Source organism: Vicugna pacos, chromosome 6, assembly GCF_048564905.1.
Source record: "Vicugna pacos chromosome 6, VicPac4, whole genome shotgun sequence".
Lineage (NCBI taxonomy): Eukaryota > Metazoa > Chordata > Mammalia > Artiodactyla > Camelidae > Vicugna > Vicugna pacos.
The window spans coordinates 88,243,561-88,256,778 of NC_132992.1; the positions used below are offsets into that span (position 1 = coordinate 88,243,561).

A 13,218-nucleotide genomic window follows, 5' to 3' on the forward strand; every position below is an offset into this window, starting at 1 on the left:
AAAAAGCTAATAATAAAAAGCTTATTATTGTTTTATATTGGGGTTTTTTTGGTGTCAAGAAGTGGTTTTAGGGAGTGATTTTTGTCTCTACTATCACAAGCTTAATGGTGAAAGTATAATTAGGTGATTTTCAACTTTTGTATGACTTCATTAATATTTATATTTAAAAGCAATTTAACAAATTGAAACAAGATCTTTTAAAATGAAATTCTCCCATATCAGTTCAGCTTGGTTTATTTCTATACATGTATAGACATAATACACAAGTAATTTTTAAAGATACAAGACTATTGTCAAAGATACAGAGAGGCACTTCACCATAGAGGCTACAATTATAGTCAGGTGCCTGAGATCATACGCTGGCCTAGTGAATTTAGGTAAGCCTTTTCTCTCTTCAGTTTCTTCATCTGTAAAATGGAAACAATTAATAGAGTCATTGGAACAACTGGAAATAATGTAAGGTGCTTGACACACCACCTGAAATAATGTTGTGGTTTCAATAAATACTAGCTATTATCATAATTATGTTTTACAGCTTTTTCCACCTGTCATATTGTGGGCATCTTTCCATGCTACTACATGTGGTAACTACCTCATTCATTTTATATGGCATAGTATAACTTGTAAGAATTAGGCAGTCCTGTATTATGTTAATAGATATTTAGGTAATTTCCATTTTGTTAGTGCTCTGTATATAGTGCTCAGAGAATGACCTTGGATATCTTCTTGTGTTATTCCTATGAGAAGGGTCAAATTCCAGAATCTGTGGAATCAAGAAAGGTATTTATCTACAAATACCAAGCATACCCCCTCTCTAAGGGATAACACTGGGGTAGACACTGCTCATTTCAAGCTTATTGTTGCTCTACAGGATTTTAGGCCCATGTTTGGCCTATCTTCTAATCCATTATATTTCTACACCAGGAGTGGCTGGAAATTTGTACTTTGATGTAATCTTTCATGTATTAAAAATGTGTTGTAAATTAAAGAGGATATATTCCAACTTCAGAGCCTTCAATTTGAGTCCTGTATCCTAGTATTTTTCTGTAAGATAGATTGCTAGAGGTGAAGTTGCTAGGCATAAGCTTTAAAAAAAATTATTGAATATTGCCAAATTGCTTTTTAAAATGATGTACCAAGTTCACTTCCTTTGTGATAGACAAGAGTGCTCATTTTCTTATACCAGCACCAACATTGGAGGTTTATAATAAGTCTTTTATTTTTACCAGATGTACATCAGCTTTGTTTTTCTCCAGTCTGGCAGAAAAAATGATTGTCTTAATTTACTTACTTGATTTGCAGTGAAACTTTTAAAAAGTTGATCTAAGAATGTATTAAGAATACAGGTTTCCCTCGTTGTCCAAAAGTAGAGTGGTCCTATGAGACCTTTTGTAAGCTGAACTTTGGCATAAAGTGAAGAAGTAATTACCTTAGGACACATCTTTCTAACAGATGCACAGAAGAAACTGAGGTAAAGCATAGCTGCTCACAGACACAACAAAGCTGTGGTGGTTTGATGTTGAGTATCCGTGTTTCCTGGGGAAGGAGCTTGGCGGTGCCACTCTTACTGCTCAGGGTGCATGCGTGATGCCTCTGAAATGGCTGGCTGCAAAACAAATGCTGAATGCTGTTTCTGCATTTTGCCTGGTTTCCATAAAAGTGAAAATCCTCTTTGGGTTTCATTCAGCTAGCGAAAACAAGTACTAATGTAGGTCTTTCATTTGAGTATTTGATGCTTTCCTTACTGACTTGAAATGGTTGTCAATAAAAATATCTCCAAAGATTGGTTATACTTTGACTGTTTGAATATATGGCTATTAAATTGCAGTTAGGAAATCATAGGAATTTGCACTGTTCGTAATTATTTTACCAAAGTGGTTCTTGATATTTCAGAACCTACATATTGAAACTAACTGAACTTTTGAAGCAAGTATTTAACTGAAATAAGTAGGCTGCAGTCACATGCCAGTTTCACAAGAATGTTGCTGTTTCTAAGTACCTAAATATTTATCCTAATTAGAGGTAGGTCTTAGGCAGCCTAGCTTGGGGAAAGGGGAGACCTTTTGAGTATTCGTTTAAAAACTTTCTATGTTTGGAAACTGGTCTTTGGTGTCAGAAACATGTTAACAGTTTTTAAATTCCTAGTTTGCCATCCAAAGCAGAGAAGAGCTACAATAAATTTTAAGAAAAATCCATAGAGGTACAACTTGCCAGGAATAATATGACTACTGACAGAAGTGAAACCAGAGTGATATATTTAGTAGTAGAATCAGACCTGCTTCCTCTTTTTCTACTTTATCAGATTGCTTTTGAGTTGAGAGCAGATTTTGTGGAGTTTTGAATGCCATTACCAGAGGTCATGGGCGTTTTCAAGGAAGCTGTGGTTTAGAAAGATACACTTGGTAGCAATATGGATGGTGGACTGGCATAGGAAGGGAGTAGAAAGAGTAGAACCAAGATGCCAAGAGTCAGAACAAGTGCAGTTGGAATGGAACTGTTATACAGAATATTGCTGAAATTAAAAATAATAATGAAGAAGGAAAGGTGGGCATGTATTCTGTGTAAGCTTTCCCTTGATGAAAATTTTAAGTATTAATAAACACCCTGTGTTCTAAGAGAAGAATTCTGAAAGTATTTAGTACTGTGCCCTCTTCTCCTTGACCCCCAGAGAAGTGCAGTGGGGAAAGGAGTGTTTGTCATTTGTAATTTTGAGGGGCCCAAAATTCATATATGTAGTGTATATGTAGGTATTTGTATCTTGCTTGGGTCCAGAAAGGATTAAGACTTTTAAGAATGATTTAATCACATGTTAAAAACTAGCAAGATGTTTGCATTAAAGATGGATGAAAAGGAAGAATAAGGATAGAGATATGAAATAGCAAGAAATTAGGGTAATAAAATAGTTTTTACAGAAGTATAGTGATTTCTTTGAATTTTTGTAGAATTAAGAACCTGCTGGATAGCCACTGGTTTTGCTTGTAAGATTTCAGGCAGTATCCTAAAGGTAAATACAAATATGTTCATGAGATGAAAATGAGCCAGTTGCTCAGAAGATGCACAAGTGTTCCTGATACTTGAATTGAAAACCGGAGAGACATTTTAATGGATCACAAGTATGGTGGCTTAGTACCTACTTTTTTTGTCATTGTTTTACACAATTGTAGAAGTTATTTTTAAAATAGAATAATGTCTAAAATAAACTAAGTACTGGTAAAAATGTCTCTAGAAAGTGATGGACATGGGCAGGTGTCTGATGTGTTCAAGAATGGGAGGAAGAGCTTTGCATTCTTGGGATTGATAGCTGTCTGGTGTATGGTTCCAGGAGAAAAACCTGTAAGTAGAATCCTTCAAATTACCCAATATTGGAGTGTGTGTATTTGTTTCGTTAGAAATAGAACAGCAACAAAAAGATCCTAAAATTGTTTTATCACTCTACTTAATTTCTGATATTTAAATTAAATGGAAAAAGTTGCCTTCTTCCACTCAAAGTTCAATCATAGCCAGCGTTTCTACTTGGGACGTTTTGGACAGTCGGAGCATCTGGCAGCCTAGAATTCCTAGTCCAACCACTTAGGCTAAGATTAAGCCATTTATATTGGAGGCACAGTTTATCTTGTACCTTTCAGAGTATGTATGTTTTTTTCCTTTTATTTGGTTGTGATTTATTTTTATTTCTTTTATATGTGTTCTTGAATTAGTATATGTTCTGTATGTATACTTGTATTAGACATGTGTTCCACATGTATACATATAGATATAAGTGCTACATACTCTTTCTTGAATTAGGACAAGGAAATGTGGTTTTATCTTAGATGATGTGACTACATTTTGAATAAATAAAAGTTTGCAACTTGTGTATGATTTGTTCTATCAAAATGTTACGTGGAAACTAATGTAAATATCAACATTTTTTTCAAATTAGGGTGGATACACTTGGTGTGAATTTAGGAATCTGAATCTGTATCCAGTATTCTGATAATATAGTTGAAGTAGACAGAAGGCTTTCCAAGCATTGTTTTTGTGTGTGACAGTTCTAAACTTGAATATTTGAGAAAGACAAAATTGGAAAGATAAGCATGAAAGCTTAACCTCACAGAGAGTGGGTGTTCATATTTTGTTGATGATCCAGAATCAATTGGTGATGTATTTAGCACCCTCAGAAAGGGAAAGAATGCAGAAGAACTATTACTTGCTCAAAACCAAACAAAAACCAAAACAGAACAATTCAGTAGAGGTTTATTGTTTTAAGTTAGGAAGACATGAATTCAGTTTACACTTTACTTGAAGTTTTCTTACTTGAACCAAGTCTAGCTAGAATGATTTCATTTCTGGCTCTACTTATGTTGAAATTACTTTTAAAAATACATAAAAAAACAGAAAAAACAAAAAAAGTATAACCCTAGGTCATAAAGGGCTATAGTTTACTTGGAGAAACTCGTATGAAGCAGTGAACGATGCAGGAGAATATAATTACCCTAAGATATGTGCTAAGTGTATTTTTTTATACTTAATACGTAGTTTATCTGAAATCTATTAAAGTATGGTGCAAAGGAAGATTTTTGAATGGTTAGGCAGTTTTGAGGGCTACCCTTTTTATTGAAGTATAGCTGATTTACAGTATTGTATTAGGTTCAGATGTACAGCAAAGTGATTCAGTATACATAAATATAAATTATTCTTTTTCAGGTTCTTTTCCATTATGTTTTTACAGGATACTGAACATAGTTTGCTGTGTTATGAGGGCCACCTTTTTGATATCACCTTTATGGAACCCAATGATAACTATTTGTTGATTGAAATATTAAAATATATATTAACCAAGATACTATGAATGCATTTATGCTTATGCTAATTTGTATACTTTAATCATAGGAGATGCTACATAAATGTGAAGAATAGAACATTAATGTTAAGATTCTTAGTCTTCTGACAGTGCTTGGCGCTCATGTGGATCCCCAGCTCTGTGAATTAACATAGCCTTGTATAGCTGTGCGATTTAGATTAAAGCAGTAGGAGGAAGTGATCTGGCAGAAATTAATTGCTGCAAGAGATAATAAATCTGATTCATATTTATTCAGTAAATGTTACTGTAAAAGTTGAGTTAAAATTGAGACAATGCATAGCTAGTTCAGGAAACAATGACTGCATGATATATGGCCCAGTGACTAGTAACAAACACTGGGCTTCCTGGCATTCTTAGGTTTGTGTTGCTATCAGAAGACAAAATACAAAACGTAGTCAGTCCTGCAGTCGCAATATTAACCAGAACCCAGGTATAGGTAGTAAATGCATAGTGGGACTTAACCTGCTTAGGATTCTTGGCACCTTATTGCTTTAGTAAATTACTGCACTTTAATTAAAAAAATATATATATATACATATTTAGACTTGGAAAAAAAGTAGAGATGTGTGTATATAAAATAAACACTTTATTTCTTAAAGAACAGAATTTGGGGCAAATAACTGGTTCAGATGTTAGCTTCTTCCTTAAGCCCTTACCTGGTTTTGTATGTTATTCGACTAGGTAGTTTTTAAGTAATAAATTGTGCTGCTTATCTTTAGAGCCCCTGTCCATTGACTGATAAAATTAATTATTTCAACAGGGAGAATAAAAAACAAGAATTGGTTTGACCAAAAAAATTATTGAGTCAAAGGGGAGGGTATAGCTCAAGTGGTAGAGTGCATGCTTAGCATGCATGAGGTCCTGGGTTCAATCCCTAGTACCTCCTCTAAAAAAATAAAAAAATAAATAAACCTAATTACCTCACCCCCTCCCCCATAAAAAATAAAATAGTAATTGAGTCCAGTTAGTTTTTTGAAGCATTTAGAGCATGCCAGACCTTTTCACCGGTTGTATTAAAACCCTACTGGTTGTAAAAAATCTGGAATTTCTCTTAAAAGGAAAAAGCCTTTGACTAGCATCATTTTGAAGTGTAAATCTCTTACCAAAATTTGTAACAAGCTTAGTGTGAATCTAGTTCCCCCCCCCAAGTTATGTTTATGTTATTTGCCTTATGGTATGTGAGTTTCATTTTTTGTAAGTCAGATGTTAAGATCCATTTCGGGAGTCTTTTGTATTGGTAAAATAGCATTTTTGTATGTAGCTCATCTCTTCAGAAATAACAGTATAACAGATTTTAGCTCCTTTTCAAGAAGTGAAATTTCTCAGAAGTCCACTTTATGTCCTAGATTGCATTTTTTCTAGCAATATATTTGATCTGGATTCTTACAGTTTAGATGGTGACAGAGTTAATATCCTTGGAGTGGGAGGAGAACTAATGTTTTTGTGGGGGTTTTTTTAGGGGGGGTCACTTGATTTTTGTGTTACTTTTTGTTTAAAACAAATAATGCCTTAAAAGGAAAGTTTTTTGGGCTATGGCAGAGAACCAACTATGTTTAGAAATACATTTTAGTAAAGCAGTTTTTCTAGTCATGTTTCAAATTGTAGAAATTTTTTGGCAGTAATTTTATCCAGTTCTGTTTGCAGTCCAGTTACAACGCAGGGATCACAAACACAGCTGCCACAGAAGCACTATGGCATTACCTCTCCCATCAGCTTAGCAGCTCCCAAGGAGACTGACTGCCTGCTTACACAGAAATTAATTGAGACTCTGAAGCCCTTTGGGGTTTTTGAAGAGGAAGAGGAGCTGCAGCGCAGGTCAGTGTGTGTATGTTTATAAATTTTTTTTGGTTATAATTTTTTTATTAACATAATAAACTGATTTTGAAGAATTCTGTACTCAGAAAGTCAGAATTATTCTCCTCAAAACATCTGTTTCAGACAAGAGTGATGCATAGAAAAATCTTTTTGTCTGTATAGAATTCTCATCCCTTAATTTTGATTTGTGGTAATTTTGGTTAGTACGGTACTGCAGGATTGTCAGGAGAAAGGGGAATGCCTTACCCAGTGTAGCAGTACCTAGAGATTGCTCACTATTATGTACTTTCTTTTTAACTAATAAAAACTGGTTAAAATTTAGGAAGCCACTTACTGAAAACTTCTTCATTTTTATTAGTGATGATCTAGGATAACAAGCAACTTGATACTTGATTGATATTTGTTCTGTCAACAGGATTTTAATTTTGGGAAAGTTAAATAACCTGGTGAAAGAGTGGATACGAGAAATCAGTGAAAGCAAGGTAAGGTGACTTGTTTGTGTATGAAGTAACTTCCCAACTGAATACAACAGTTGTCTTATATAACTTGTTCTTATCTGAGTGGATTTAGAGTCTTTAATGTGGAATCTGTTATAGACTATTGACAACAGAATTTATATTTGGTTTCTAGATATTTTGACAGTAGGAAAAACTGAATTTAGTGATTTTATGAATACTTTTGGTTGCAACACTTTAAAGCTGAAACTCAGTAATTACTTATAAACTTCACAGAAGTAATGTTTACCCCAAAAGGTGTTTTAAAAATGTATTAAACATGTATATTAAGTATTTGAGACTCTTACTACCTTTTAAGGAATTCTGCAACAATGAGTATTTTTTAGATTTTCAGATATTAGAATCTCAAATTGAGTATTTTTTTTTATAATAGCATTATTTGAGTTCCTATTACTGTATTATGAAAATTCATTCAACTGTTGAATCCACGACTGAGCTTCTGGTAAAAGAAATGTATTCTTACAGTTGTGTATAATTCATTTGAACCATTAAAAAATTCCATAAATAGTGGTCATTTTTCCAGGGTAGGACAAAATGTGTATTTAGTCCATAATACAGCTGAAAGATTGATGGAAAGGGAACCAAGGGTAGAAGCAAACCTGAGAGAAGGTATAAAGGTAGAAGAAAAGTAAGTTAAAGTCTTGGTTTTAGTCAAATTTGTAATATTATTTTCTTAAAGCTGTATATATGTATTTCAAGCAGTTGATTAAAACTTCAGCAATTGGAGTATTCTATCTAAACTGGGAACTCCAAGTGTACTACGTGTTTGTCTTTGATAGTTTCTGATAAAAATGATTACTTTGAAAAGAACTTCTTTTGAGCTGAGCAAAGGATGTCCAAATTTAAGGATTTTTACTCATTTATTGAATTTAGTAATTTCCTTAATCTTATGTAGGAAACAACTTTGTTTTAAAGGCTTTTTCTTAGATGTTTAAGTTGAAAACTGTAGACAAAGTCAGAACTTAGATTTATTCATTGTGAAACAAGAGTACTATCTCGTTGATGGTCTCATTTCTTTTAAGGGGTAATTCTTCATACAATTCTTTCTGCTGATTTTCCTGAGGTTAAAAATTGTTTGCGTTAATGAAATGAATGCTTATTCCTAACCAAATTTGTCTGTGGCCGTTTCTCTGTAGCCTAACTCTGTCCACAGCAAGTTGGTTGGGGAATGGGACTTTAGAGGTTAGGCTTCACAAGTCTGATCTTACGTATCTGTTTTTGTAGGGGGCATTTCTTTCTTAGCTGGCTAGTTTTAAGACCTGGATACAGGGTTTCCTGATGTTGGCACTGTTGATAGTTTTGGACCACGTAGTTCTCTATTAGGGGCTATCCTGTGCATCATAAAATGTAAAGCATCACTCTTCCTGTTAGATGCATTACCTCTGCCCAGTCTCTCCAAATTGTGACAACCAAAAATGTCTCCAGTTAAATCAGTTGAGAACCACTGATTTAATACATAGTTATAATTAGTTTATAATATTTTGGAGGAAACATATAAAATTTGAATTTTATTTTAGTTGTGTGATTTGTTTGCCATCTAATAGTCTGAGACTTACAAAAAAAAAAAAGATTTGCAATTGAAAATGTTTTTCTGTGACCTGAATTAAGAAATCTTTTATTTCTGGGTTACAATTTCTAATAGATGCAAACATAGTAATGTCTAATACGGTAATAGCTACCAGCCAGCCACACTTGGCTGTTTCAACTTAAATTAACTAAAATTTAAACATTCAGTTCCTCAACCACTGTAGCTACATTTCAGGTGCCAAGTGGTGAAATGTAGCTAGCGCCTACTATGCTGGACAGTTCTGCCGGAGAATGCTCATCCAGAAGATGAATATTTTGCTAGAGATGTCTGAGAGCAGTGTTCTCAGGTAGCTTCTTTCTAACTTCCTTTGTAGGCATGTTTCTGCGCACATCTTGCTGGCCTAATTTAAATAACCAGGCCAGCTTTACAAGTGGGTTTTCAAAATACCTAAATATAGGAAGATATGGTATTGTCTACTTTTTAAAAATGTAGTATTACACATATAGGTTGTCTGTTTTCCATAAGTGATGATTAATGTGAAACAAGGGAATCCCTGAGACTTTTACAGTTTTTTTTTTTTTTTAGTGTTTTTGGTAACAGTTTATGTCATTTTGAGGAAGAGTGGTCTCTTATGTTCTGCTACTGAGTAAGACTTTATTGAGGAATTAGAAAGTAAAAAGAAACATTGACCTAGCATACATTGATTGTTTTTTGTGTGGACAGATGTCATCCTTACCACAAAGGGCGGTTCAGTATTCTCCATAGTATTTTATAGTAGTGCCAGGGTCAGGAAGGTGATTTTTAAGTGCATTCCTCTCTCTCCTTCCTGGTGTTTCCACCCTAAGAAATTATGAGTAATTTTGGTTCTGTTCAAAATCATCCCACTAAAGCCTTTTGGAAATCTGAAAGTCTAAATTATTATGTAGCATTGTTGGCCTTAAAGTCACTCTTGATATGGTAAAATTATAGTCTTCTATACCGTGGGATATTTGCTATAATCATTGACTATAACCTTTTAAGCAATCAGAATATATGTTTTTGTTATATTCTGACATTCATGAATTATGCAGCACCTCATGAATAAAAATCTCTGATTCTAACATTGCTTCTGTGGAATCACATGATTTTTATAGCCGTTTCTAAAAATGTGGCAAAATTTCCAAAATAGTATGGGTCTTCACTAAAGACACCCTAATTAAAAGTTCTAAATTGCTTAAGTTCCAAGGTAGGTTGACCTATGAAGGCCTGGTGTATTGTACAGCTTATAATTTGTGTACCTCTGTATAAATTTGCATTGAAATCTTACTTGGGTTTTTTTTTTTAATGTACAGTGTTATTTGAAACTGACAGAGTAACTTCTTGTTTGCTTCAACAGAATCTCCCACAATCTGTAATTGAAAATGTTGGTGGAAAAATTTTTACATTTGGATCTTATAGATTAGGAGTACATACAAAAGGTAAATATTGTTTTCATTATCTTGAGAAGGAATATTTAATTTTATAAAAATTATAATGACATCTCAATTACTTGTGGTGTATTATATAGCTTAGGTTTGCATGGAAGACAGAGTACTTCAGGGAGCCTAAATTTGGTACGAGGAAAGGTATAAAATGATACCTTCTATACCTGCGTGGTCAATACAGTATTAAGTGAAATAAAAAATGTAGTTTCTGTTGAATACCGACATATGGTTAGTGACTGCTGTACTAGACAGTGCATGTAAAGTACCCTTTTCCCATTGGAGAGATCCATTGGACAGTTCTTCTGGGCAGTGCTGCTCTCTGTGTCATTTCCTCTGCTTGAAGAATATCAGTCTGGAAATCAGAACAAAAATAAATTAAAGCTTGAAAAAAGAGCCTGTGGATTTTCTTTTCCCCATGCATTTATTATAGTTGTGAAATAATAGTGAAGCAAAAAGCAAACCAAAAAAAAAAAGTGTATCTGCAGCCATTAACAATCACTGTTAATACTTTATTAGTTATGCTTTCAGTTTTTTCCTCTAAGTAAATATGCAGTAAGAATGTAGAGAACATTTATTGAGCTCTTTCTTTTTTCCTGAACACTGAGTTTACATGCTTTTGATTTTCATAATCTTATTTATTCCTCAGTATTCTTAGTCTTACATAACAAGTAGGAGTCTGAGACTTAAAGAGGCAGTACAGCTTGAACAGCTCTCCGCCATCTCTTGGCAGAGCTAGGATTCTGAGGCAGTCATCTTCAACCATTAACCACTGGCCTCTCTGTTAGAAGTATCTGCCAGTCTCGTGATCTCTTTGTCATGGCATTATTCCTTCTCCCCATCTCCACCATTCTGTGCCTGTAGGAGTGCATTTGCTTTTGATGTGTCCTGTGAACTATACGCTTTTCACTCCCTTCACGAATATGTCTTCCGAGTTTCAGCTGTTGCATCTTTCAGGAAAATGACTGTGTTGACCTGATTACATATTGATCTCTTCCTCTTACGTGATCTCAGTTTTTGGTTTTAGTCATCTTTTTTGTGCTCTCCCTATGCACTCATTGCTGTCCTATCAAGCACCAAATTAATAACAGCTGTCTTACCATGGTCTGCCTCTTTGGATTCTTTCCATTGGTCCTTCTTGAAGTATATAGGTCCCATTTAGGGGCAGGTAGGAGCCTATAAGCTCCAGTTACAAAATGTATAGGAGTTAACTATTTTTTGTTTCACCAATGAACATGGCTGTGATGAATGACACCAAGATGTTGGAGGTGTTCTTGAATAATTCTCTCTCTTACCATAAGTCCTATCTGAGTCACCTTTCTTTGATTCTCACTTCACCTGGGCCACTGCAAATAGAGGATGCTACAGGGAAAAACATGTCCCATCAATTAGAGTCATGTTTTTCTTGTATTGGTAATTTTTTTTTTAGGAGACGGGTGTATTTTAGAGGCTGAAGAGTATAATGTTAATAGGTTTTCAACATTAAATAGTACCATGATAAGATGCAAAATAATTTTCTTGTAATAGTAATTAGTGGCTGATGGGTTTTTTTTTTTTAGGTGCCGATATTGATGCATTGTGTGTTGCACCAAGACATGTTGATCGAAGTGACTTTTTCACCTCATTCTATGAAAAGTTGAAATTACAGGAAGAAGTAAAAGATTTAAGAGTGCGTAAATGTTTGGGGTGAAAAGGGGAGGAATTATAAAAATTAATTTCGTCAGTTGAGTGAGTTTTATGATAACAGCGATTAATTTATTGAAAGGAGTTTGCCAGACTCCTTTAATTTGTATGCATGCATTTTTATTCTTTACAAACAAGTCTAATAAAACAGTAAGTCTGTAATTTTATGTACAGAGTAGGAAATGAGGCACACAAAATAAATATTAAGCAACTTGGCCACCATCACATATCTGAATGGCAGAGATCAAGAGCCTAGGCTTATCTGATTCAGGATTCTAGTGTCTTAAATCTGTTTACTGAGAACCTAGTCCATGTTAGGCAGTGTACTAAATTATATTTAAACAATTTCAAGTATTGCGTTCATTTGAAAGTACTAAAACCAATATAGTTCTAACACATAGTTTCTGAAACCCTAAACTTGTTTTAATTTTCTCACAGGCTGTTGAAGAAGCATTTGTACCAGTTATCAAACTATGTTTTGATGGGATAGAGGTAAGGTTCAAATAAACAGCTGTTGCTATGTGTAATTTTGATAGATGTAGGTTAAAAACTTGATTTATTTTAAAGTTTTATAATTGGTAAGTTGATGTAATATTAATAAGAATTAAGTTTTTTTGAATTGGAAGTGACTGCCTATTTGTAAATACACCATTTTTAGTCTTTTTTTAAAAAGAGCCTTGTGAAACTAGGAACTAAAATATAGCCAGAAGTAATGAAATATTGACTATGAAATGCTGCTGCAGAGTGGTTTACTTGATAGTTTTTCCATATGCAAATTTTATATACCTTTAGTCTTATTAAGGCAATTTAACCATATATTTTTGCAAATAGAGCTGCCTTGGCTTCATTCAAATAAAATATTTAAGAAGTTGAGAGCAAATTGTGACTTGATGTTACGTATACCGAAATATTTTCTTATAGAGAAGGATATATGAACTCAAATTCTTGAGATGACGTGCAGTTCTCTTTGCGGTTTTCAGCGTGTAGAGTGGAAATAGTTGCGACAAAGCTGACAGTGAAGCAACTTCGGTTATTTGTTATGTTACTTCCGCTGTACATAATGGTGCTGGGAAATCACTGATGGTGGTAGTAAAGGTTATACGGTTTTAGAAACTAGAAGAATAATACTTCATTGTTTTGCAAAAGAGGTGGTTTCTATAATTGCTATCTTCTATGAAATATGACAAACCGTAATAAGTAGACATAAAATAGTAAATTTAGTAACGGATTATCAGGTTCAGGCAGTTTTGATTTATTGTCAAAGTTTAAATAAATATAAAACAATCTGTAATGTAAACAATGCCCTGTTTTCCCAAAAAGAACATTACAAACAAAAGGGAGATTTTAGGGGGTGGGGGCAGGGGGTGGGAGACC

The 13,218-nt window shown here is 34.0% G+C and overlaps 1 protein-coding gene across 7 annotated transcripts in view; it reads left to right on the top strand.

The window, feature by feature from the left end:
- Window positions 1–13,218, top strand: part of PAPOLA (poly(A) polymerase alpha) — a 53,420-nt gene that overhangs the window by 7,409 nt on the left and 32,793 nt on the right. For 3 of the 7 annotated variants that reach the window (XM_015247668.3, XM_015247669.3, XM_015247670.3), the window contains exons 2-6: window positions 6,476–6,658; window positions 7,074–7,140; window positions 10,077–10,158; window positions 11,721–11,830; window positions 12,283–12,336. In XM_015247668.3, the coding sequence (XP_015103154.1) occupies window positions 6,476–6,658; window positions 7,074–7,140; window positions 10,077–10,158; window positions 11,721–11,830; window positions 12,283–12,336 (496 nt within the window). Of the gene's footprint in view, window positions 1–547; window positions 585–6,475; window positions 6,659–7,073; window positions 7,141–10,076; window positions 10,159–11,720; window positions 11,831–12,282; window positions 12,337–13,218 lie in introns of those variants that run through there. The other 4 variants (XM_006213899.4, XM_072963676.1, XM_006213901.4 and 1 more) reach the window with 2 other exon arrangements.